Here is a 27,847-nt window from a genome sequence, read left to right on the forward strand (position 1 = left end):
TATCATGTGGTGTTTGAATCACAATTTGCACTCCCTTGAAACAAACATTTAATCCAGTATTTTTAAAGAGACACCCTTGTCAAACATGCATGCTTTCTCTCCAAGCTAAGGCTGGAATACAGAGAAGCGGCAGGGCGGGCATGTGTGTATATGCCTCTGGAGGAGGGAAGTGCAGTAGGAAACAGCTGAGCAAACTGAAGCTAGAAAAGCCTTCGTGTGCACCGTGGTGCCTTGTGACTGCTGACGCAAGCAGGAGAGCCTGATGGTGATGGGCAGCTGACACACGCTGCGTATGTGCAAACAAGACACACAGAGAGAGAGAGAGAGAGAGAGAGAGAGATGGGACAGAGGAGACAGAAGCTGAAACTGGATGGATGGAGGGGGAAGAGAGAAATGGTAATGTTATGTTGTTCAGCCGCTAGTTCCAGGGTTTGTGCGTGGGCTTAGTGAAGAGACGCCTGCTTGGGTTGATCTTGCCTTATCCATCCTTCCACCTCAGGACTGGAAGAACATTTGGGTGAGCAAGTGAGTGGTGGGGCGCTCCTGGAGGCTGCTTGGCAGCTAAGTTTCTCCCCCACCCCCTGCTTTTAACACAACAACAGGGGCAAGTGACCGATTAGGCATTCACATAGGGGGAATCAATTCAAATGCGTCAATTCCACATCCACATTAAAATAAACAGACTTCTGGCAGAGGATTAAAAAAACTCCCTTCCTCTTCAAAAAGTACTTTCCCCCATCAAATTAATCCACTATTACTCATGCATCGTGTATTCGCCCATTTTTACAGCAATTCAAAAGAGCGTACACCTGAATTAAATAGGGGTTTATTATCAATGTAACCACCTTCTAAGATAGACACACCTGGGATGGGATAGCTTCTCTCCTTCACTCTTATTGAGATGGGTGCCTACATGGAAGTAATGCATTTCAAAATAATATTGCTACTCATCTTTTTTTTTTAAATGGGGCAATATTTTCCTTTTGTCTCAATAAATGTTCATATTGTGTTATGCATAACATTTTATCATTTGAAAATATTTGTGCGACAGTTCTTTGGGCTGATTTGAACACATTGTAGAAAGTTTTCAATCAACTGAAAGTTAAATGTTAGTACAGTGGTGCCTCACATAACGATGTTAATTGGTTCCAAAAAAAGCATCGCTATGGGAAACATTGTTATGCGAAACACGTTTTCCCATAGAGATGCATTGAAAACCGGTTAATCTGTTCCAATAGGAACGGATTACCGTCCTTAAGCGTAAAAACCCATTGGAAACATCATTATGCGATACAATGTTTCCCCCATTGGAATGCATTGAAGCCTTTTCAATGCTTTTCAATGGTTTAGCGAAGTCAATTTTTGCAAATTTAAGTGTGTCATAAAAGGGTCAAAAACGGTTTTAAATGCGTGGAATAGCTTCTGCACCTTCTAAAACGGGTGCAAACTTAATTTGGCTTTGATCTGACTTTTTGTTAATTTTTGCTGAATTTTTTTCTCCCCCACCAACTTTTGACAGCTGTCAAAATTTGACAGCTTCATTATTTCCTATGGGGGAGGAAAAAATTCACATAAAATTAACAAAGACTCAGAACAAAGCCAAACTTAGCTTGCACACGATTTAGAAGGTCCGCTAATGAACCCAAGCATTTAAAACAGTTGCTGACATTCTGTTAATTTTTTGTGAATTTATTTCTCCCCCATAGGAAACAATGGAGCTGTCAAATTTTGACAGCTCCATTGTTTCCTATGGGGGAGAAAAAAATTCAGCAAAAATTAACGAAAAGTCAGATCAAAGCCAAATTAAGTTTGCACCTGTTTTAGAAGGTGCTCTAACGAATCCAAGCATTTAGAACCGTTTTTGACCATTTTAAGACACATTTTAAAATGAAAAAACAAACATCGCTATGTGAAGCAGAGGACCAAAAAACGCATTCGCTATGCGAAGCATGGTCCCAAACTTCGCTAAGCGAAAATTGCCCATAGGAAACATCGTTAAGTGGTGCATATTATTTTCTTTAAAAACCCATCGTTATGCGAATTCATCGCTAAACAAGGCACTCGTTAAGCGAGGCACCACTGTAATGTGCTATTAATGAGTAATATTGCTGATTACAAAAGTAGCATCCAGTGAGTCACTTTGGGGGAAAAATGCTTTTCCAGTAATATTTCTAGGCTCTGGGTGTATATGCATGCACACAAATTAACACTATTTCATTGTTGTAGGTGATGTAATTGTCTCAATGGAAACATCTCCTTCCCTTTTTCAAAGCATTACATTAATCCATTAAAGTCTTATTCATATTTAATTCTAAACCATAGTTTACTGTTACATCCACAAGTATAAAGCTTTGCAAGCCTCCCATCTCCTATGATATGGTACAAAGAGGACATCTGAAGGTCTAACCATGACTCATCATGATGCCTAGATATTAGCAGAATGTAGGTGATTCTCACTGTGGTTTAAGACAGGAATGGGCAAGTGTAGATTTCCAGATGTTCTCCTATTACAGGAGGAATGGAAAGGGGAATTGAACAAGCCTGCACAAGCCCGAGTATAGTATAATAGTAAGTCCTAGATCTGAATGTATATTTTGACCCTCATCCTTGCTTGCATCATTAGTTTGTTTCCAAGATAAAATGGAAGTTAGAAGAAACCACACATATCACTCTGAAGCCTTGAGAGCAAGAGCAGGGTTAAAATAAGAAATGCACAAGATGTATTAATAAAGCAGGTTATACCTGTCATCCTTTGAAATCTGTGGCTATATAGAATAAGCTTAAATGGTGATCTTATACCTTCAAGGGCCCCAGAATGTGTGCTTAGCTTCAGGCAGACTTTACCTTTTATAATCTTTAAAGATAATATGTTGCTTTGATGCTTCAACATTCTAGGCCAATAGACTTGAAGAAAAAGAAAGGCAGCAAGAACAGCAAAGACAGCAGATGCTTGAGGAAGATCACTATTTGTAAGTTGAGCCTGAACTTAAAAGAGATAGATACTAAAATTCGAAAGATGGTGTGTTTGATTCCTCGCACAGATGTCTACCATCCATTCCTGATAAGCTAACTCTATCCCTTCATCCTCACACGTGGCTTTCTGGTCTCCAGCAACTCTACTGTCACTCAACAACTGCCCCCATTTTCCTTTTGCCTGATCATGTCCCAGGTGGTACAAGTGAGACGTTTTGCCTCTTGGCTGAGCCTTTTCTTCTCATATTAGTTATGTTCTTGATTTTACTATGCTGCCACAAAAGAGGTTTTGCAAGGTAACATGTGAGGCTGAAATTTGTATACATGCTCTTGTACAAATCTGGAAATGCATACGAAGGCTCTTGATATGTTTAGAATGGATAGAGTACTTAATTTTCCTAGCGTAATTGGGAATGGTCTGTATTAGTCTGTCTTCTATAATTATTTGGCCGTGGCATTATTTCAATCCATTATTTTCAAGGATTACTTAAAGTAGGGAGCAAAACATTATTCTTACATTTGAAGCAGAATTTTTCCAGTGCTCTAAAATAGAAATGCTATATCCTTGGACAAAATCCTGTTAGTTTATTTATTTATATTTATTTATTTATTTGATTTTTATCCTGCCTATCTGGACCAACGGTCCACTCTAGGCGGATTCCAATATAAAATCAGAAAGTAAAAACACTGTCAAATACATAATAATACAAAGCGACTGCAATAAAATAAAAATAGAAAAAGTAAGGGAAAGTCAAGAATTGGCTGGAGGGAAGGCCTGGATAAACAACCATGTTTTTAATTGGGTTTTAAAGATGCCCAGTGTAGGGGCCGCGCGAATCTCTGGAGGGAGATTGTTCCAGAGGCGAGGAGCCACTGCCGAGAAGGCCCGATTTTGTGTCTTCTCCTTCCAGGCCTCTCTCAGCGTCAGGCTCCTCAGCCTCACCTCCTGGCTCGTGCAGGTGATCCGGGTAGACATTGGTGGAAGCAGGCGTTAGTGTACCTTTGCACCAGTTTAACCTGAATCATATGCTGGAAATTTTTGATTAAAATGACTACAAAGCTTCTTATTCTCTCGTTTCAGGTTCCAAGACCCCCTAGTGCTCCCTTTTAACCTGGGAAAGACTTTGGGAGTCTGGGGATGCTAGGGGCAGGAGCTTTTAGAAGTCAGTGATCACTGCTGGATCACCACATAAAGTCTCAGTCCCAACAGTGGCAATTTGTTTTACCATGCAAAGCTCCCACCCTCCACATCCTGAAGCTCCCAGGCCTAAAGGAGCCCTAGAGAGCCTTGGAACCCCAAATGGGTGGCCGGGGGGGGGGGTACAGGAAGGTTTCAGTTAGCTTTAGTTAAATGTTTCTAGTGCCCAATCCAGGTTACACTGGCACAGTTATGCAACAAGGATTTTTCCCTTTCATTGCAATCACACATTAAACATTAAAAGAAATTAAGTTATCACTATAAAGTTAGGAAAGCTTCCAGAGAGAACATTCTAGAGCAATCTCAGACCAGAAGCTCGCTCCTGGTGATGAAACCCTATTATAAACCTGATGATGGCAGAATGTTCTCTATTAAAAATTCCATAAAACAAGAAATGTCATCCCCTAAACATGAATCACTTTATTTTAATCATATATCTATTTGATTAGGGTGATAAATCAGAAAGTGTTTGAGATGGAAAGAAGCATTTTAATTTTTTAAAAGTCCCTTAGGAATAAGTGATTCAGTTGCTAGTTACCTCTCAGTCAGGACTGGCCCAAGAAACCTGCTGCCTGAAGCAGACTAACAAATAATGTTTTTTAAAAAAATGTTTTTAATCTTTATTGAAAAAACTTGGAAAAAACAACAAAGTAACAGTACAGTTCTTTCACTAGAAATGTATAATCTGAAATAGTACCTTCATAGCATTATAATCTGTATCAGATTAGAATATTGCAGCAAAGATTGACATGGGAGGCTGGTTGAAAATAAGTCTTGCTATTCTTATATAATAAATAAAAGAAAGCCACATCTTGAAAAAATGATCTTGGGAGTGTGATTGTTTACGTAATTTGAAATGGTATGTTCATTTTTTCATTAGAGCCATATTAGAACATAAGAACATAAAAAGAGTCCTGTTGGATCAGGCCCATCTAGTCCAGCTTCCTGTATCTCACAGTGGCCCCACCAGAAGCCTCTGGGAGCACATGAGACAACTAGATCCCTGTCTCCTGATACCCCTCCCCTGCATCTGGCATTTTGAAGTACCTTCCTTTTAGGACTGGACATTATGCACCCCCATAATGGCTTGTAACCTGCGATGAACTTTCCCCCCAGGAATCTGTCCAACCCCCTTTTAAAGGCATCTAGGCCAGATGCCATCACCACATCCTGTGCCAAGGAGTTCCACAGACTAACAGCATACTGGGTAAAGAAATATTTTCTTTTGTCTGTTCTCACTCTCCTAAGACTCAATTGGAGTGGATGTCTCCTGATTCTGGTATTGCGTGAGAGGGAAATAAGGTTCCCTCTATCCACTTTATCCATCTCCTGCATAATTTTATCCATCTCAATCATGTCCCCTCTCAGGCGTCTTTTCTCTAGGCTAAAGAGCCCCAAATGCTATAACCTTTCCTCATAAAGGAGGTTCACCAGCCCAGTCATCATTTTAGTCACTCTCTTCTGGACCTTTTCCAGTTCCACTATCTCTGTTTTGAGGTGTGGCAACCAGAACTGTACACAATGCTCCAGGTGTGGCCTTACCAGTGTTTTGTACAATGGCATTATAAAGTTGGTGGTTCTATTTTCAATCGCCATTTTTATAATACCTAGCATGGAATTGGCCTTCTTCATTGCCACCACACACTGGGTTGACACTTTCATCGAGCTGTCCACCAGCACACCAAGGTCTCTTCCCTGATCCATCACAGACAGCTCAGAACCCATTAGCTGATAAAGTTTTGATTTTTTGCCCCAATATGCATTCTATTACTCCATGAATATAAAGATAAATTAGCAGTTCCCTTCCATTTTGTGGCAATTTCCAAATGTGCTACAATACATTTTATTTTTAAAAATTGTTTACAAATTAGCTGTTGGATATTGCCTGAAAATAAGACAGGCAACCTAGATCTGGCAACCTTCCATTTCTCCCCCTCCCCAATTGTGATTAATTCTATTTCTGTGGACCAGAACAATTGGAGGGAATGCCCACCACATAAGAAGGTACATACCAATATTTCCACATTTTCTCCAACAGGTTGAACTGACTTCATTATTGATATAACTTAACTGGAGTGCTATAAAGGAGGACAATGTTGATACTTATGCCTCGACAGTACTGTTTTATATCAAAAGCTGCATCGATGTTATTGCTACTACAAGACAAGTACGAGTGTTTTCTAACAACAAGCCTTGGCTAAATAGAGAAGTGCGCCTTTTATTAAAAGCCAGAAATACTGCTTTTCATTCTGGTGATGAACTACAGTATAGAGAGGCCAGAGCTAAACTGAAAAGGGGCATTAGGGATGCCAAAGCTATGTACAGCCAGAGAATTGAACAACACCTTGAGAGTTCTGACACTCGTCGAGTATGGCATGGCCTACGACAAATCACGGGGCAGAGTAACAAAAACAGTCTGTGTAGCAGCAGTGATTTTTTGGCTGAGCAGTTAAATCAATTTTTCAGCCGTTTTGAGGTGGAAACAGGAACAACCATTATTCCAGCACCTACTGTCCATAATACATCACTAGAATCTACCATCGACAGACAACCACTAGTACTGCAGATTTCAGATGTGAGACACGCTTTCCAGAATATTAATATTCGAAAGGCAGCTGGACCAGATGGAATCATGGGACGAGTGGTTAGGGGCTGTGCTGCAGAATTAGCTGGAGTTTTTACGGATATTTTCAATCTATCCTTGTTGCAGTGTTCTGTCCCCACTTGCCTGAAGACATCTATTATAGTGCCAGTCCCGAAGCAGTCAGCTGTGGTATCTCCCAATGATTATAGACCAGTAGCTTTAACATCTGTTATTATGAAATGTTTTGAGAGATTGGTGCTGGATTACATTAAGGCTAGTCTTCCACCTTCTTTGGATCCATGGCAATTTGCATACAGGAGAAATAGATCTACTGATGATGCTGTGTCCATCGTACTCCATACTGTATTGAGCCACTTAGAACAACAGGGAACTTATGCGAGGCTGTTGTTTGTGGATTATAGCTCTGCTTTTAACACCATTCTACCAAATAGGTTGTTTTTAAAAATGATCAACCTGGGATTACCTCAGGAGATCTGCATGTGGATAAAGGATTTTCTGACAGATAGGCCACAGTCAGTAAGGATGGGATCCCACCATTCTTCTACCCTGGTACTAAGTACAGGAGCTCCCCAGGGCTGCGTGCTAAGTCCCTTCCTCTATTCCCTGTACACACATGATTGCACCCCACTATATAACACCAATGCAATTATTAAATTTGCGGATGATACAACAGTGGTGGGACTCATAAATAAGAACAATGAGTCTGCTTATAGAAAGGAAGTACAAAGATTGATACTATGGTGTAAAGAAAATCATCTCACACTTAACATCAAAAAAACTAAAGAACTCATAATTGATTTTAGGAGGAAGAGAAATGTACATTTACCACTGTACATAAACGGTGAGGAAGTGGAGAGAGTTGGTAGTTTTAAATTTCTGGGCACTTACATCTCAGAGGACCTCTCATGGACTATAAATGCCAACATGCTAATAAAGAAGGCACAGAAGAGGCTGTATTTCCTGAGAATGCTCGGGAAGTTAAATTTATCACAGCATTTACTTCTGTCCTACTACCGTAGCACCATTGAGAGTGTCCTAACTTATGGCATTCTGGCATGGTTTGGGAGTAGCTCTGTAGCGGACAAAAAAGCTCTACAGAGAACCATTAAAATTGCCCAGAATATCATCGGGCTCCAGCTACCAACCCTGGATGACATCTTCACATCCCGCTGTCTGAGGAAGTCACACAGCATCCTGAGAGACTCTTCCCATCCTGCTTATAACTTTTTTGAACTGTTACCGTCTGGCAGAAGATATAGAACAATTAAGACTCGGACCACACGTTTTCTAAATAGTTTTTATCCTAGAGCTATAATTGCAATTAATAATGAGCTTAAAGACCACCAGTAGTGAATAATTAGTTGGACTGTGTTACTTGGCCTGAGGTGTAGATGTTTGTATTTTTAGTGGGGGATTTCTAGTGGGTGGGGAGTGTTGTGGGGAATGTTATGTGTGTGCATGTGTCTGGTCTCTGGGTGTCTGTGAATTTCGTTGTATGATATACTGTGTATATACTTACAATGACAATAAATTATATTATTATTATTATTATTATTATTATTATTATTATTATTATTATTATTATTATTATTATTATTATTATTATTATTATTATTATTATTATTATTATTATTATTATAAAATGCCACCTGTGCAGAGGCTTTATAGAATGCTCCTTAAATTTTGAGGACATTGATATGAGAGGAGCTTTGTTCCATAGAGCCTGCCATTTTACATCAGATATAGTTGTTCCCAAATTGCTTTCCCAAGCCATTTTCACACCTAATTTACAGCCATAGTGGGATTCAATTAGTACAGTATTTCATAAAATTTTGAAGCCAGCCCCCCCCCCCCCCCGGATATTTTCTGAGGCTAGTAGCAATGCTTCAAATGCAGTTAATTATCTAGTGGCTTGTATTTTTGATACTCCACAAATGACATCTACTACAGTCATGCTTCTTGAAGGGAAGGGAAATGAATAGCTTGAAATGTTTGAAATAAGGAGGGTGAGATAGTACTTGCTTGATTTAACAGTTGCTGTCCTGATTTGGAACCAGAACAGCAACAACAGCAACAGTTGTGTGCTGTCAAGTCCTCTGAAGATGACTGCCACAGAGACTGGCGAAACGTTAGAAAGAACAACCTTCAGAACACGTCCAAAGAGCCCAGAAAACCCACAACAGCCATTAGATCCCGGCCGTGAAAGCCTTCACGAATACTTTAGCTGTGCTTGTCCTTATACAGTGGTGCCTCGCACAATGGGCGCCTCGTAGAGCGATGAAGCTGCTCTACGAGGACAGTTTTGCTATCGCAAAGGCGATTGCAAAACGGTGCCCGCATAGGGCGAAAATCGCAGAGCGAAGGTCGGTAAGCGGTTCGCTTACCGACCTTCGCTTTGCGCCCCGCCGATCAGCTGTTTGGCGGGTCCAAAATGGCCGCCGGAACAGCCAAAATGGCTGCGCACAGCGTTTTCGCACCCTCCCCTCACTTACCGAGCACGCGAAAATGGCTGCCGGACCCGGAAAAGCATCGCTGTACGGTGCGTTTTTGACCATTTGGAACGCATTAAACGCTGTTTAATGCGTTCCAATGGCTTTTTTTGATCCGTACAGCGATGCTTTCACACAGCGAGGGTTAATCTGGAATGGATTAACCTTGCTGTGCGAGGCACCACTGTACGTACTTCATTGAGGTTACTGATGTACTTGTCTTGAATGAAATTATTGTTCAAAATGTGGGAGGCAACATGTTGCCCTTCAGAGATTGTTGCCCTGGAGCTTCCATAATCCTCCACCATTGGCTGTGCTGACTTTGGCCCATTGGAGTTATTGTCCAATAGCATCTGAAGAATCGTACGATGACCACTGTGGCTCAAAGCAATCTCAGTGATGTGGATGTGTCCCAGACGGGAGCATCACCTTCTACTCTGTGGGATAATGCAAGTCTTCCCCTCCCCCTTTTTTTTTTAATGTGAGAGATACTAAATGTGGTTGAGCTGTTCCTTTCAGGTGCAGCTGGAGGCAGCATGTTTCAGTCTTTTGATTTGTATTCCCGCATTGAGCAGGCCTTATAGGCCCCTCCCAACTTCACTATTCTATGATTCCATAATGCTAAGAACAGTGCAGCTGCTGACTCCGTTTTACATTCTGCTTAGAATTCATCTTCAGCAGGAGTTTTGCCATGAAGGATGTGTCTATTGAGCAGGGGCAATTCAAGTTTGCCTATTAAAACAGCCACTTTATAGTTTCAGAATATGATGGTCCTGCATTGAAATAGAAGACAAGGAAACATAGTCTTGCTAAAGGCAGACAACATCATGGCCCCTCCCTCACAAAGACACAGTCACAGGACTCAGAAGCATTTGCCATACCCAAGACAAAACAAAACAAAAAACAAAACCAGAAAACCCAGCCCTCTTTGAAATTGCTTGTGGCTGTGCTTCATTCTGCTATTGCTCATGCCTGTTTGGCCAGTGTCAAGTATTCAGCTAACTGGCAGAAAACGAGGCTTCTATAGACCCCCTCTTGAGTGTGGTAATGAAGGCAGTTCTAATGCCTATGAGGACGCTTTCTAATTGTACCCATCAATCTGCCCATTCAAGCTGGCTGAAAATATAGGAGCAGATTGGCCATGCAGATGGGGAGCCCAGGATGGGTTGCGAGGCAAGACCTCTGCAGTATACTCTGAGCTGTAATTTTCCTGGGATTTATGTCCACTGTTTTGAAATAAGTGAAATCTTGAGGCTTGAAATTGCCTCGAGCAACATACTAATGGGTTAGTGTAAAAGGAAGGCGGGCAAGCAGAGAAACTATGCCAGCCAGCCAAGAAAGAGACATGAAATAACATTAAGGTATTGGCAATAAAAATGGCTGATTGAAAAAGTTAATGAGAAATGAAATAAGGTGATGCTGTGAAAATTCCTATTGATCTCATTCTGCCCATTGCTGTCATGGAAAATAAGATGAGATTACCCAATATTTGAAATGTTTACAAAGAAGAATAAGACCTGACTAAAATAAGAGTGCACCTGAAGGAAGTGTTCTATTTTAAGATATAATATGGTGGTGAGGAGCAAGGAGGCTGCCGTTAGGGTAACCTTCCTTTTCCTTAAGTACTCTTGGGAAACTTTTGCAATCATTTGAATTCAACCTTCAGTTTCAGTAAATGAAATAATAGCAAAAGCTGCCCAGTGAGTATCTGGGTTTTGAAAATCTCAAATCAATATCAGTGTTATGAGTAAATGTGTTTCTCTCCAGCACTGCACGCAGGAACTGCTTCTGGCCGGTGAAGACTTGGGCATGAGGTCTCTCCATTTACTCTGAAGTGCTCCCTCCCTCTTTGTAGCAAGTGTTGCATGCTTCCTGGTCTGTTATCTTTGCTTCACTTCTTGATGAAGTCGTTTGTTTGTACTTGGCCCTTGCAATTTTAAAAACCAATTTGGCTATTCTTATTTTAACACCTTGAGGAAATTAATACAACTTGATTGGCATCTAATTAAAGGACAGAGGTCTCCATTAAAAGAGGCAAGTTAAGGTATATTGCCATTAAAGAGTGCTAAAGCCAGAAGATAGCTTTGAAAAATTACTTTTTGGATTATGGCTTCCAAAACCCATAGCTGCCAGCATGCCCAGTCACAGTGCTAGCTAGAGTACTGTGGAAATGGAAGTCCAAAATAATTTTCCCAGTCTCTTAACCAGAATTCTTGGAGGGCCCTGGAAACCTTTGATGTTTCAGCTGCCAAGGTCTGAACTATCATGAAACTAGTGGAACAATTTCAAATGTCTGCCTTACCTAGGAAGAAACTGAGAATAGCTATTTTAAAATATTTACAGGATAACTCAATGGTTTAGGTCCCTGGCTGCAAAATCAGAGGTTGGGAGTCTGATTCCCCACTCACTGTGCTTCCTTGGCAGGATCTGGACTTGATGAACCATAGGGTCCCTTCCAACTCTGCAGTTCTAGGATCATTGTAAGGTCATTGTAAAATTATTATAACAAGTCTGGCTTCAAAACTACTTAGTAGTAGTCCAGTCACTAATTTTGAGAACAGCTAACATTTCTGTATTGTTCATGACAACATGTTTAGGGGTTGGTGATGATGACAGTTATAGTCCTGTGCTTCTGAGGAAAGCTTGGAAAGGCTGCTTTACAACAAAGCATGGGGAAATTAGCATGACGACTTAAGGTGGCATTGCGGGAGTTTTGGTTTTTGTTTGTTTGTTTGTTTGTTTATGCCCCGCCCATCTAGACCGAAGTCTACTCTGAGTGGCTAATAACAATCCATAAAATAATAACAATATAAAATAAAACAACAATATTAATATAATTGAAGACAGCAAGAAATAGATTAGATGATGATGGGAGGGAAGGCCTGCCACAAGAGCCAGGTCTTAAGTTTGCTCTTAAAAGCACCCAGCGAGGGATCCAGACATATTTCTTTTTTAAAAAAAACATTTTTTTATTAATTTTCCAATCTATCTACATTGTTTGTGCTTATCAGACATCGTGTTACATACTTGCTTACAATTATTTGTTTTTTACATCTCAGTGTCTTCACGATTATCCCCCCCAAATTCCGACCTTCTTTCAAACCATTCATATACAGATTTTAGTATATAGTATAGCTACTATCATAATATTACTCTCATATAAAGTTCTCAAGATCTTCTAATAACATTCTTATTGAAAGTGGTTCCAGATCCATGACCCAGCTTTATATCTAGTTTAATCTGCCTAAGTCACCATATTACATCTTTACCCTGATTCGGGCTCCCTTATTTCAATTTAGTTCTCCTTTTAATATATAGAATATACCCTTTTACAAATCCAAATGATAAATATAAACATGTTTTCCAATATTAAGGGGCCCTTCCTTGTTTTCCCTTTTTAAATCTTTCTAGGTAATTCCCTCTCTGGTTCCTCTTTTTTCATTCCCTGCTATATCTCTAAACATGCTATCATCTTTCATGTCCTCTAAAACCATTTTGTAGATCTGATTTATGTCCATTTTTTGTACTTGGTCTATCTTCAATGAGTCTTCCAGGCTTTTTTTGGTTAATTTTGCTGTTTTTTTCCCTTTGTCTTCCCTTGGTACTCTCCTCTGGTCCAAGACTGATGTTTCTCTTAGATTAACTTTCTCAAGCTGCTGCTTGGTTTGGCATACATACTCCCATTTCCTTCCTTGTTGTTTTCAGTTGCTTGTGGACTATAGTCCTTCTGATGTTGATTGGATAATTTTGCCTCTTCATAATGAGATGTCACGGTCGTTAATATTTGTTGAAGCATAAATTTTACTTCATTCCAAAATTGTCCTTGTTGTGCCATTCTGTTTCTGCTGCCTAGATGCTTATAAACAGATACAGTGGTGCCTCACACAACGATGTTAATTGGTTCCAAAAAAATCAACGTTGTGTGAAACATCGTTCTGTGAAACACCATTTCTCATAGGAATGCATTGAAAACCGGTTAATCCATTCCAATTGGAACGGATTGCCATCGTTCAGTGAAAATCCCCATAGGAAACATTGTTGAGTGAAACAATGTTTCCTATATTGGAATGTATTGAAGCCGACTCAATACATTTCAATGCCTTTGCGAAGTCCTTTTTCGCTCCTGTAAAAGTGTCTTACAATGTTTGGAAGCTGTTTTAAATGATTGCAATGGTTAGTCCACCTCCTGAAACCTAAGCAAACTGATTTTGGTGTTGTTCTGACACTTCGTTAATTTATGACGATTTTTTGAATTTTCTCCATTGGAAACCATTGGATGGTCTGTCTAATGGTTTCCAATGGAAAAAAACAAAAAAATCATCATAAATTAGCGAAGTGTCAGAACAACACCAAAATCAGTTTGCATAGGTTTCAGGAGGTGGACTAACCATTGCAATCATTTAAAACAGCTTCCAAACATTGTAAGACACTTTTACAGGAGCGAAAAGGGAGATCGGGAAGAACTTTAAAAGGCAAACGGAGATCAAAGAGCCCTTTCCCGATCTCCCTTTTCACTCCTGTAAAAGTGTCTTACAATGTTTGGAAGCTGTTTTAAATGATTGCAATGGTTAGTCCACCTCCTGAAACCTATGCAAACTGATTTTGGTGTTGTTCTGACACTTCGTTAATTTATGATGATTTTTTGTTTTTTCCATTGGAAACCATTAGACAGACCATCCAATGGTTTCCAATGGAGAAAATTCAAAAAATCATCATAAATTAACGAAGTATCGGAACAACACCAAAATCAGTTTGCATAGGTTTCAGGAGGTGGACTAACCATTGCAATCATTTAAAACAGCGTCCAAACATTGTAAGACACTTTTACAGGAGCGAAAAGGGAGATCGTTGTGTGAAAATCCCCCATAGGAAACATCGCTGTGTGAGGCAGCAAATATAACAGAAAAAGGCATCGTTGTGTGAATTCATCGTTGTGTGAGGCACTCGTTGTGCGAGGCACCACTGTATTCCAAATTTCCAGAGTCATTTCAGGAGTTCCGCTTTGGCTATGTAGAGTTTAACCAAATTCGACCCAAGGAACAGTTTTTGAAAAGTCCACTTTAGGGTTAATTCCGGCCAAATGCAAAGAGAAGCTCATGAGGAGATAAACAGTTTTTCAGCCTTAAGCAACAACAGAATGTCCAAGGCCACCTCTTCTGGGAATCATTCCAAACACTTTAGATAGACAAAACAATGTCCACACTTAATTTTCAGGAAGGTCTCTTAAGCTTATAACGCCAGGTTGTAAATATTCTTAAAGTATAGTTTAAAAAAGTTACTTTCTTCAGCTATCCCTCTCACCAGATTTTCTGCCACTTTAAAAAGTTACTGAGATAAGATAGCAATTCTTTTTTTCCATATGTAGGGGTACGTAGGCAATTAGTTGCAAAAGAATTCTCACCCGATGGAAAAATAGCGATGCCAGGTGCTGTTCCTTGCTTCTCTCGGACGGCTGCCAGCGACTTGGAAGCTAGCCAAAGCTGCTTTTTTCTGCCCATTGGCTGATTAGGGAGTTTCCTGGATCGAACCAAGGTGGCCGCCACCCCCCGTGATCAACAGGCTTTCTCCCCCAGTTCACCACCCCTCCAGGGTGGTTCCGACACTCTACTGTGTCCCAAAACGGGTCAGAATTCAGCCCAGAGGACAGAGCTCTATCCTCCTGCTGCTGTCTCGTCGCGACGTCAAGCCGGAAGTCGGAGCCGGACATATTTCTGAAGGCAGACTGTTCCAGAGGCAAGGGGCCACTGCCGAGAAGGCCCAGTTTCTTGTTCTTTCTCTCCATGAGTGATTTGGGTAGATCTAGGTGGGAGAATGGGATGTGGTGGCACTGTGGGTTAAACTGCAGAAGCCTCTGTGCTGTAAGGTCTGTAGATCTTCAGCTGTAAGATCAAATCCACGTGACGGAGTGAGCGCCCGTTGCTTGTCCCAGCTCCTGCCAACCTAGCGGTTCAAAAGCATGCAAATGCGAGTAGATAAATAGGGACCACCTCGGTGGGAAGGTAACAGCGTTCCGTGTCTAAATCGCACTGGCCATGTGATCACGGAAGATTGTCTTCGGACAAACGCTGGCTCTATGGCTTAGAAATGGGGATGAGTAACGCCCCCTAGAGTCGAACACAACTGGACAAAAATTGTCAAGGGGAACCTTTACCTTTACCTAGGTGGAAGAAGGTGTTCCACTAGATATTGAGGTCCTAAACTGTTTAGGGCTTTATATGTCATTATTAATACTTTGAAATCAATGTGGAAATGAACGAGCAGCCAATGCAGGGCAGCCAAAGTAGGGGAGATATGCTTATGTTTTCTTATCCCAATGAGAAGTCTAGCTTCCACGTTCTGCACCATTTGAGGCTTCTGCATCAGTCTCAAAGGTAGCCCCACACAGGGCGCATTACAGTAGTCTAATCTTGAGACTACAAGCAGATCTCTGTAAAGAGGAACTTTGCAGAGATATGCTTTATAGTGTAGATACCTTATACAGTACAACAGCTTCACTGTCTGCTAGTTATTTCCAGGCCCAATTCAAAGTGCTCATTATTATACCATTCTGTACAGGCTGAGTTCAAGCTATCTAAAGAACTATATCACCTTATATGAGCCTCTGTGGCGTTATAGATTTCTGTGTGAGGCCTTTCTCTTGGTCCTGTTGCATTTACAGGCTTGGTTTGGTGGGGCTGCAAACCGGTTTTATGTTCAGTGACTGCCCCAAGTTGTGGAATCCCCTCCTCAGGTTGCCATCCTCTGTCTTGTCCTTCCATTAGCAGGCACAGACCTGTTACATACAGCACTGATGTTACCTGTCTGTCATGGGTTGGAGGGAAAGTTCCATCCTATGGGGAGTGGAAGGCGGGACATCAGGAGGAGGGGCTGTACTGTATATATATGTGGAGCCTGTGTGGAGAAGTTAGGAGAAGCTGGAAGAAGAAGCTGGTGTGGGAGTCTGTGTGTCAGACAGGGTACTACTGTGTGTCAGTCAGTACCTACCTGATAGGTTCAGGTGTCTGTATGGGTAGCCAGAACTGATAGGTTCAGGGTCTGTGCTTTATTTAAAGGTGTTCTGTGTGAACCAAACCGGTGTATGTATGATTGAGACTAAGCCACGTTACTGTATCTTATTCACTTGATCATTTTATTTTCCCTGTGTGTTATTTAAATAAACCTTATTCCTTTGTTTGTTAAAAATCCATTCCTGGTCTGTGTGACTCCTTACAGGGAATGGTTGGTGGCAGCTTAGTGAAAGTGTGGTATCCTCCAGTAGGTCTGGGGTTGCCACATCCTTCCTTTTTAGGCAGCTTTTTAACTGACTCACCCAAAGTAAGGAAGCTATTTCTGCTGAATAGTTTCTAAATTGGATTTTAATATTGTTGTTTAATTGTTTTAATACTGTTCCTTATTATGTTTGTAATTGTGTTTATCGTGCAATATGAAGCCCACTGGTACAGGCAGCCTGAACACCCACCTCCAGACCCTGCCGGATGACTTCCTACGCAATGCATGTGGCCAGCATCATCTTTTGCACCCCAATCACAGCAGTAGCTTGGCTTCCAGAGCCCCACTTCCCTGCTCACCCAAACCGCTCTGCGGCTGAACAAGGAGAATCATACTCCTGCCCCTTTGCTGGAGTGGCTGTGCAAGCAGGGAGGTGGGGCTGCAGCAGCTGAGCTACTGATATGTGATTGGAGCGCAGAAGATGATGCTGGCCATGTGCATCACTGGCCACATGGTAGGTGGTCTAGCGGGGTCTTAGGGTGGGTGTTCATCAAGCTGTGCCAGTGGGCTTCTTATTTGTATATGAATACAAAGCCCCCATCTCTGATTGCACGCTGTCCTGTGTCCCCTGTGTGAAGAAAGGCAGCATACAGTGTGAGTACAGTACAGTATGATGCAATGCAATACGCTACAATAGTGAGTGCTTTTTCTGTGACATAACACTTCTGGTGACTTTTATATCTAGTCCAGGATGGATGTCTAAAAACCAGAGTAAAATTAAAAGTATTGTTCCCCATCTCTCTATTTGTGTTTATGTTCATTTCACAGACAAACCACTAAATTTTTGAGTAGATTGGACAGGGGCTCATCCGAAAGAACATCCTGTGAAACAGAGCACAGTAGCCTGGAATCAACAGCCTGGGTAAGTTTGTTTTTAGTTGAGGGTTTTGTGAGTGAGTGAGTGAGAGAGATGGCAGGTTCCTGTTTTTGTTTTCTGCTATCAGCTAAGTAACTACCAGCATTATAAATATGAAACTGATCCACCTTTACTTATTCACTGTGGAGATTCATTCATACTGGCGCTCAAAGTAAATGTAATTTGGGTCTCTTTAATTTATTAGACAATAGCTTTTATAGGCTTAGGATACTTTGTCACAGTGAATAAGAAAAGATAGGCCTGGAATTAACAATGACTTTTATTTATACATTATCAAGCTTTATTTTCAATGTTAAATGTTGAGTTTTCAAGTGAATGCACTCTTTTGCAATTTATTTCAATGGTCAAACCTGACTTCCATATTTTAAGATGAAATCCTCAAACCTGCTAAATATTGCTACTTGGAAAATATATAGTATTGATTGGCAAAGCATAAATTGTTTCTGGCACTGATGGCTAAATCTTGAGCTGTGTGCATTTTGAAACTCTTCCAAAACATAGGCTTTAGAAATCAAAATATTCTCACTTCAAAGTCATAAATACCATTTGGAGGCTGTATATGTTACCCTTTCATTCTCCTTCAGGATCTATGAATGCTAATAGATTCTTGAACTCCCACTGAGAAAAAGTGATCTTGTCAGCAGCTATGTGCTGTTGAACTATTAAACAAAACTATCCCTGAACATCAATTTTCTTCAGCTGTTTTCAAGTTATTCCTTGGATTCTTATACTTTATCTTTGCCAGCTAATCACAAATAACTGATTACACTTTGATGCAATCTACAGAACACAAGTCATATGCAATCCCTATTGTTTTGATTTGCTTTGTGCAAAAACTATGCTGTATTAACTTAGTCTTATTTTTTTTTGCTCATGGTTGGACTATTCTATTTTTCCTTTCTATGCCTGCAGACAAAGGGTTGTAGAACAGAAATACCAAAAAACACTTCCCCCCCCCCACCCCCGGTCTCCCATTCTGGAGTAAGAAGATCTTGATTTACAGATCTAGGGCATCTTCAAATCGCAACTCAGACTGGGCAAGCTGAAGATGACATGAGGGAAACTTTCATGTGGTTCATGGTGCAGGCAGTCATCCCTCTCCCAAATCTTCAGCAGAATTTAATCATGTCTTTCCGTTGTGATTCTCAGACTCCTACCAGCATCTTGCCCAAAATCCATACTGAATTGCAGGACTTTTTTTTCTTCCCATATGGAAATCCAGTTTATTTTAATGCACAACCTTTTGTAATGTTTCTGTATTTTTCTATATTGTTGTATTTTTTATTTTTCCAACTGGGTAAAGTGTATCAAGGACGTGGTGGCACTGTGGGTTAAACCACAAAAGCCTCTGTGCTGCAGGGTCAGAAGACAAGCAGTCGTAAGATCGAATCCATGCAACAGAGTGAGCTGCAGTCGCTTTGTCCCAGCTCCTGCCAACCTAGCAGTTCGAAAGCATGTAAATGCAAGTAGATAAATAGGTACCACCTCGGTGGGAAGGTAACAGCCTTCTGTGTCTAGTCCAATGTTTTGGGGGGGCACATGATCACGGAAATTGTGTTTGGACAAATGCTGGCTCTACGGCTTGGAAACAGTGATGAGCACCGCGCCTTGGAGTTGGACATGACTTTTACCTAAAGTGTACCTGTATGCTATAAACATTTCTAGTTAGGCACATATACCTCTATATTTCAAGAGAAAAGGTAGAGTCTGATGCTGGTGAAATGAAAGTTACATACAATATGTGTCTTTATTAACAATCTAGCAGGTCATTAATAAGATAAATTCATGTAAGATTTCAATTAATGAAGATTTATTTTTCACTCGTGAGTTTTCATTGTACAGTATATTTTCATTGCTTCCCAACGCAGCTTGCAAAACCTATTTAAAAGTGGGAATAAAATGGTGGCAGTGGTACAGGAATCAAAACTCCCAATGTCTGGCTCTGCAGCCTGATGCCTAAGCCACTGGGCCACCCAGGAGTTCTGGATGCTAATATTGTCTAGGGCATTCTGAATGGCATCCAGATCCCAGGTAATATTTTGTGGGGGGACATTCAGTATGCGTTTCCCTTTCTGTAAGCTGTATAGGCCACCTTGTCAAACCATCAGAAAATCAATGCCAATCCTGTTTTATTCACTAAAAATCCAGAGGTTCTCACCACCAATTCCTTGATCTAAGATTGATTTTTCATCTTTTTCTTTGAAATATGTATGCTGTACTTTATGTTACTCACTGCAAATGGGCTAACATAAATAAGCCCATTCACTAGAAATTCTCTCTGACATATTCCTTTCTTACAAGATAAGTGCCCCAAACACACTTTCACAGACCTGTTGAAATACACCACAAGGAGGCTAAAACATCTATTGTACGTATTGTACCCCACTTTCTATCCAAATAATCATGTAATCAATGTAGTCCTGATGTTTGTATGAATATGTCACAACTGGTCATAAGGCTGAAAACATACCATCAGTAAAACGTTATTACAGAACAATTTGTGTGCAAACTGTTCAAGAGGTTGAGACATATGGTCTTGTGATCGCTGCTTGTTATGGGATAAAGATCCCATCAAAGTATCCTTTTCTATTTACGCTGTTAAGACAGGATGATTTGGATTGTTGCCCCATTCTTCTCCTAGCCTACCAGTTATTTCCAATAAAACCCAACCCTATAATATAAGGACAATTTTGTGTGTGTTGGTGGTATTTTCTTTCCCTCTCAGATACTCAAAAAGGATTGGACCTGCCAGAGGAATTGCACCAGAATTTTTACTACTGCAGTAGGGAAGGAATGTTTAACTACCACAGCAATGATATACCTTCCATCACACCTTCTGCTCTGAGAAATAATTTCTCTATGAACAGTGTAAAAAGCCACAGATTTGATAAATTGTGTCATGGAAGCTTGGAAGTAAAAGCTTTACCAGTTTGTCTGGCATCTCTGCTGCTTCAGACGTTGCCATCTCACCAGTCATTTAGTTATAAGATGAACTGTATAAATTGGGAGGACAAATGCCCAGCGCTTATTTAGCAAGTTTTCTTTATTTTCAATAGGCCAGGAGCCATGCACATAGGCAGATACAAAGGCAGGAAGAAAACAGAATACTGCAGAGGATGAAGGAAGAGCAGCGAAAAAAGGTGAGAAACAACAGCCAAACTTAGCATGCGATTTCAGTATTTTGCTTAGCTGCTTTCGCTGTCAAATCTTACCTATAAAAAATGTAATATTCATATGGAATAAACCACAGCTTCAGGGTTGGAATATTTTATATGTTTGCTGTTTCCTTTGATACAGGTTGAACGTCCCCTTTTTGTTTTGTTAGCAAGTTTGTCTGTAATAGTAGAAAGGCTGTTCATGCACATTTTAGTTCTTAAAGTTAGGATATGACTATGTTTGTTTGTTTAAAATATTCTTATCCCGCTTTTCTCTGAAGGCGACTCACATCATTAAAAGGACAATATTTAAAAGCTAAAAACAGTAAATATACAAATATTTTAAAAGAATTAAACAACTATCATATCAAAATGTAAATGAAATCAATAGTAAAAACAAATTTAAAAGAAACAGAGCACAACAATCCAGTTTGAAAAGCCCCTCTCAGACTGCCAGCCACTAAGGAATGGCATGTCTGAAGACAAAGGTACAGTGGTGCCTCGCATAGCGACGTTAATCCGTTCCGGATTAATCGTCGCTATGCGAAAACATCGCTGAACGGAATAAAAAAAGCCATAGGAACACATTAAACTTTGTTTAATGTGTTCCTATGGAGGATAAACTCACCGTTCAGCGATGTTCCTCCATAGGGGCGGCCATTTTTGGTGCCTCTAAAGCGAGGCAGCACAGCCGGTCGGCCATTTTAGAACCGCCGACCAGCTGACCGAAAATGGCATTTTCCCCCAGCTGAGTGGCGGGAGCTTCAAAGCCCCGCCGCTCAGCTGGGGGAAAATATCGGCAGTCGGCGGTGGCTTCGGATGGATCCCAAAGCCACCGCCGACCGCCGACATTTGCCTTCCGAGCTCTCAAAGGGCTTCCCCACCACACATTGCAGAAAGCCCTTTGAGAGCTCGGAAGGCTCTCAGCGGCAGCGGGGACAGGGTAGGGGGTGTCCGAATGGCTTCCAGGCGAAGCACTGGAAGCCATTCGGAACCCCCCTGCCCCCGCCGCCGCTTGGATCCAGCCCCCGGCCGGTTCCCCTTGCATGGTCTGATCCGACCATGCAAGGGGAACCGGCTGGGGGCCGGATCTAAGCTCCTACCGCCGCCGCCGCCGCCGCCGCTTGGATCCGGCCCCCGGCCGGTTCCCCTTGCTTGGTCTGATCTGATCAAGCAAGGGGAACCGGCCGGGGGGCGAATCCAAGCGGCGGCGGCGGTAGGGGCTTTGATTCGGCCCCCGGCCGGTTCCCCTTGCTTGGTCTGATCTGACCATGCAAGGGGAACCGGCTGGGGGCCGGATCAAAGCTCCTACCGCCGCCGCCGCTTGGATCCGGCCCCCGGCCGGTTCCCCTTGCTTGGTCTGATCTGACCATGCAAGGGGAACCGGCTGGGGGCCGGATCAAAGCTCCTACCGCCGCCGCTTGGATCCAGCCCCCGGCCGGTTCCCCTTGCTTGGTCTGATCCGACCATGCAAGGGGAACCGGCTGGGGGCCGGATCCATGCTCCTACCGCCGCCGCCGCTGCTTGGATCCGCCCCCCGGCCGGTTCCCCTTGCACGGTCGGATCCGACCGTGCAAGGGGAACCGGCCGGGGGGCGGTTCCAAGCGGCGGCGGTGGGGGTGGGGCTTGGATCCGCCTCCCGGCCGGTTACCCCATTCATGGCCGGACTCCTGAGAGTCCGACCATGGAAGGGGAACCGGCCGGGGGGCAGATCCTAGCCCCGGATGCCTGATAGGCATCCGGACCCCTGCCGCCGCGGCTTGGATCCGCGTTGCGGCCGGCTACCCCATCCATGGTCGGACTCCTGGTCGGACTCCGCGGATACAAGCGGCGGCGGCGGCGGCGGCGGCGGGGGTCCGGATGCCTTTTAGGCATCCGAAGGGGAATCCCGGCGGTGGCCTCGGAAGGACCCTTCGGAAGGGTCCTTCCGAGGCTACCGCCGGCATTTTCCCCTAGCTGAGCAGCGGGGCTCCCGCTCAGCTAGGGGAAAATGCCCCCTCCGAAGGGGAATCCCGGCGGTGGCCTTGGAACGACCCTTTGGAAGGGTCCTTCCGAGGCTACCGCCGGCATTTTCCCCCAGCTGAGCAGCGGGAGCGGTCCTTTGGAGGCTCCCGCCACTCAGCTGGGGGAAAATGGGGCCCATGGGGAAAACATCGCAAAGCGATTTTTCCCCATAGGCAACATCGCAAAGCGATGGCAAAAGAGATTGCTTTTTTGCCATCGCTATGCGAATTCATCGTTAACCGGGGCACTCGTTAAACGAGGCACCACTGTATTTGCCTGCTTGCAGAAAGACAGCAAAGATAGGCTGGCCTTCCATGGGAGGGCATTCCATAGTCTTGGAGGCCCTCTCCTGTGTCCCCACCAATCACGCTTGTGAGGGTGGTGGGACTGAGATAAAGGTCTCCCCTGATTATCTTAATGCCTGGGTGGGCTCATAGAGGGAGATGCACTATTTTATATAACTTTCACCAAAGCCTTTTAAGGCTTTATAGGTTAAAACCAGCACTTTGAATTGTGCCTGGAAATGGATTGGCAGCCAATGAAGTTGTTATAACAGGGAAGTTATATGTTTCCTATAACCAGCCCCAATTAACAATTTTGTTGCGGCATTTTGGACCCTCTGAAGTTTCTAAACACTTTCCAGAGGCAACCCCATGTAGAGCATGTTACAGTAACCAGCCAAAACGTAACTTGGGCTTGTGTCCCCATGGTGAAATCAGACCTCTCAAGAAATGAGCACAGCTAGCTTTTAACTGTGCAAACGTGCTCCTGGATACCACTGAAACCTCGGTATCCAGGCTCAGAGATGAATCCAGGAGCACCCCCATGTTTTCAGAAGGAGTATAATCCCATCCAGCACAGGCTGAATCCTATTTCCTGATCTGCCTTTCAACTGTTCAGGAGCACTTCTGACTTCTTCAGGCTAATTTTCAGTTTATTCACCCTCACCCAGTCCATTATTGACACTAGACACTGATCTAGGGCTGAAACAGCTTCCTCAGATTTAGATAGAAAGGAAATATAGAGTTGGGTGTCATCCGTGTACTGTAGAGACTGAAACCCCAGATAATCTCTCCCAGCAGTTTCATGTAGATGTTAAATAGCATAAGGGACAAAACAGAACCCTGAGGGACACCATAGGCCAATGGCCAGGGTGTTGAAAAGTAATCCCCCTGTGCCTCCTAGTCACATCCCAGGGAAATAGCCCAGAAGGATACCATGGTTGATGGCACTGAAAACAGCAGAACCAAGAGGAACACCCTCCTCCTGTCCAGTTCCGAACGTTGGCCATCCACCAAGGCAACCAAAGCAGTCTCTGTCACATAACCTGGCTTGAAGCCAGATTGAAATGGATCTAGATAATCCATCTCCTCCAGGAGCCTCTGGAGCTAAGAAGCCACAATACACTCTAGCACCTTGCCCAAGGGTGGAATATTAGAGACTGGCCAGTAATTATCCAATACCCCAGAATCTTCAATGGATTAGGGACAAATGAATTAGAATTTAAAAACTGGCAACTAAATGATATAAAGCTCAATGCAGAGAAGCCCGTTTTGGAACCATTTCTTTTTAGTTGGGAATCATCTTTTTTGGTTCAGCTAGTGGTAACGGCTAAGATATGCTCCATTTGGGTTGACTTTCTACCCAGTGTGATTGCCTGATCCAATGGCAGAGGAGGCCTTGTGGAGGTAGCAGTTCCCTTCAACTGAGTGCCTGTTGTCTTCAAACAGTGTTGTTGTTTTTTTAAAGGCTTTTAAGGCAGCACTAGCATATTGTATAACTAAGTCACTTCAGGAAAAGTTTTTTTAAAGGTGGAAATTGGCAATTAGCATATTTTCAAAGGCAGCGTCTACTTTTAGGAAATTCCGTGAAAAAACTCTGCCCTACTGATTCTTGCAATTCTTGTCTGGATGGTCACAGTGATTTCACTCGCACCCAATTTGAAAAAATGTAGCTCACAGTGGATCCAAGCATATTTTCACCACTGTGCAGTTGCACCCTGAGGCCAATGAACAATAATTTCTAGGAATCTTTGTGGACCTGGCCTTGGAAGCAGTACTGGGGACATTTTTTGGAGCAGTTGCTTTTGACATACTTAGAAAGTATCCCTCACTTGACTGCACGGTTTAAAAAATAGTCATCGTCGTTGTCGTTTAGTCGTGTCCAACTCTTCATGACCCCATGGACCAGAGCACGCCAGGCCCTCCTATCTTCCACTGTCTCCCGTAGTTGTGTCAAATTAAAATTAAAAAATAGTAAGATGCCCCAAACATTTGTAGCTACAACATCCTGTCATGTGGGCTACCTTGCTTTCTGGACAAAAAAAAAATTGATTTGTATACTTTTACCACATGTCCTAAAATAGATGTTTTATTTCTTGTTGGGAGACTTGTTGGGAGCATGTTAAGTTCTCCTGTCTTCGTAGTCCCTTCGGGTACTGCTTTGTTTCTAATTTCCTCCAGTTCCGAATCATCTTGCTGCCAGTTTTGTAACTGTTCTCGGGAAATATGCAGCACCTCTTCTTCAGGTGTTTGCTCTTCCATCTCCCCGATTTGTCCTTCCGCTACAGTTTGAGCCATCTCTTCTATTCCTGGCAAGTCTTTCCCCTACAATGTCTCTCTTCCTAATCCTGGGACTACCCCGATTCCCAAGTCTATCTGTTGTCCTTCGATTTCGATCTTGGCTTGTACCAATGCATACGGTTTCATGTCTCCATGAACGCACCGTAACAAAACCTTATCTAGTAACCTTTCTCCCGGGAAGGCCCATATCAGTGTTTTGCTACGTCCTGTATCAATTAAAGCCTTTTTCGATATTTCATTAATTCTAGCCTCTACCACCCATCCCAGATGATAATCTTTACCAACCTTAGCTGTTAACTTTTTAAAAAAATAATTTAATATTATTCTGGTGGATTTATATCCATTGTTGTAATACATCATCATAACCAATATTTTGTACCCATTTTGTCATAATCTATTTAGCATTTCCATCATATGGGATTGCTATATGTCAAGACATCTTCAGTCAAGATAATATTACTGCTCTAAAGGTAAATTCCTTCTTATCTATATTTTCTTATTCTGTCCCTGCCTAGCTTCAAAGTACTGCCATTGATCACATACTCAACAAACAGTAGATAAACTATATTGACTACAAAGAATTTCTCAACCTGCCTTCCTTCTTTTCTAGCTCAACATCTCCTTGCTATATTAAAATCACAAGACATACACTCTGCTTAGTGATGTACTGTACATGCTCTTATAAATCTAGACAGAACTGTATTGCTATTTATTTACTATTATTAATCCTCTAAGTAATTTTGCAGAAAGGAGATAACTAGCTTCAAAAATAATAACTTTAACTCTTATATTCATAAAATATTAAATAAGACAGTCAATTATTGGAATTTTAGGTTGGAACTGCCTAATGCTTCATACCTCCACCTGATCAACAAACACTAGACCAAGTATGCCATCTACTAACAATTTCTTCAGGATCTCTTTGCCTGCTATAAAGCTAGACAGAGAAACATTACTTTTTATTTACTACTATTAATCCTTTAGGTACTTGTTTTCCTTCATCTTTCACCTTATTGACCACTTATGCGTACATGGTTCTGTTTCTGAGGGGTTCCTCAACTCTATTTGCTGACTGCTTTGTCCCATCTGTGACCCTCACCCCTTCCTGGGTAGGTTCACCATTTGCTGTTCTTGTGCTGCTGACTTTTCCTTAGGAGGAGCTTACAAATTCACTCTCCATTGTATGGTATGCTGCATATCTTTGCTCTTCTTTTCCAGAGGTTTCTGGGATATAAAAGTATCCTTGTCTCCTTTTGATTGTAATTTTCATAGTTTAATTTCAGCATGGCTTGTTTCCTGTCTCAGTCCTTCCTGCCCTGCTTGGCAGTCCTCTAGATTTTTCTCCATCTTCCCTGTGAACCTCATTTATTTATTTATTTATTTTATTTATTTATTCTATTTATACCCCGCCTATCTGGTCGAAACGACCACATTTGTATCCCAAAGTCTTTGATTTGTTCAGAGAGTTGATCTATCTTTCTGTTTATTTGTTGTAATCCACAGACAAACGATTCTTGCATACTATTTTGCCAGGCTTTAAAAGAAGATTGCTCCATAGTTCAAAGAACTCCAGACTTGTACAAGTCTCTATCTAGCTCTCTTTCCAGAAGAGGGTAGGGCACAATAGATATTCACAAGGGCAGCTTATGTCTTGGGGCAAGTAAAATTTACAATTGAATCTTTCTCTCTGGTCCTCATGAAGTTCTGGTTGCTTCAGAGATCTCAGTAGTTATCTCTTGCTGCAGCCATGGAAGCGAAGATGCTTCCTCCCCCTTCTTTTCTTCCTCCCTCCTTTCCTTTCTCTTTCTCAAGCCTCAAGTGAGGAAGGGGGGGAGTACTCACCCGTCCATTCAGATGTAGTCACTTTCTCTCACCAATTACACTCACTTTTTCCATTATTTCAGTCCTTCAGAGTTCCATATATAAAACAAGCAACTTACTTCAAGTTCTGTGCAGGATTATTTCCTTCTTTACTTTCTCCTCCTCTTCCATGGGGCATTCGCAGCTTAGTGACAAGATGTCTTCCGGCCAGTTTCTGCTGGGTTCGGTTGTGGCAATGGCTCATCCCATTGGGTTCCAATATGTGAGGGTGAGGGTTGAATCTCTAGTCATCTTCCCTCCTCTCTTAATCCCAGATCTCCAAACACGGACACTGATCGTGGTTGCAACTGTTGAACATTTATTTTGGAACTAACAAATAAACAGTTTACTTCAACTGGAACAGTCTTTCTCCTTTCCTTCCAACTGAATTAAAAATGGTTTCCAATCTTCGTGAACAAAAGGGTTCCCAAAACTTGAATTCCAGGGGCCCGGTTGCTCAGCAACTGGAAGTGTGGATGACCCAGAGTTACAGAGTCTTCAGAATGTGGCATAGTTTGTTCTCCACATGCTCCAGAAAGCACAATTTTTTTTCCAGTGAAAAATATCTGAATTGGCAGAACCAAGGCTGCTCCATATTGTCCACCCAAAATACATGGCCTTGTCAGGTATAAGAAGGCATGAATTGATCTGAATTTGAAATTCAGTTACTTTAGTGCACAGCTAGTGTGACCATGTTGAAGGAAATCTGTGGATTAGCTTTCCTGGAACAAATTAGTATGATAATATATTTGTCCCTGTAGCCTTCAGGCACATGTTCAGTGACAGATTTTGATAACTGAAGTATTCTTGAATAGGATCTATAGGGGTTTTTGGA

The 27,847-nt window shown here is 42.1% G+C and overlaps 1 protein-coding gene across 3 annotated transcripts in view; it reads left to right on the top strand.

The window, feature by feature from the left end:
• The window catches only part of EPSTI1 (epithelial stromal interaction 1), a 62,762-nt gene that overhangs the window by 24,818 nt on the left and 10,097 nt on the right, over positions 1 to 27,847 (top strand). For all 3 annotated transcript variants that reach the window (XM_078390706.1, XM_020797026.3, XM_020797025.3), the window contains exons 6-8: positions 2,896 to 2,969; positions 17,303 to 17,396; positions 20,468 to 20,551. In XM_078390706.1, the coding sequence (XP_078246832.1) occupies positions 2,896 to 2,969; positions 17,303 to 17,396; positions 20,468 to 20,551 (252 nt within the window). The remainder of the gene's footprint in view (positions 1 to 2,895; positions 2,970 to 17,302; positions 17,397 to 20,467; positions 20,552 to 27,847) is intronic.

The sequence above is a fragment of the Pogona vitticeps genome, chromosome 3 (assembly GCF_051106095.1).
Source record: "Pogona vitticeps strain Pit_001003342236 chromosome 3, PviZW2.1, whole genome shotgun sequence".
Taxonomy (NCBI): domain Eukaryota; kingdom Metazoa; phylum Chordata; class Lepidosauria; order Squamata; family Agamidae; genus Pogona; species Pogona vitticeps.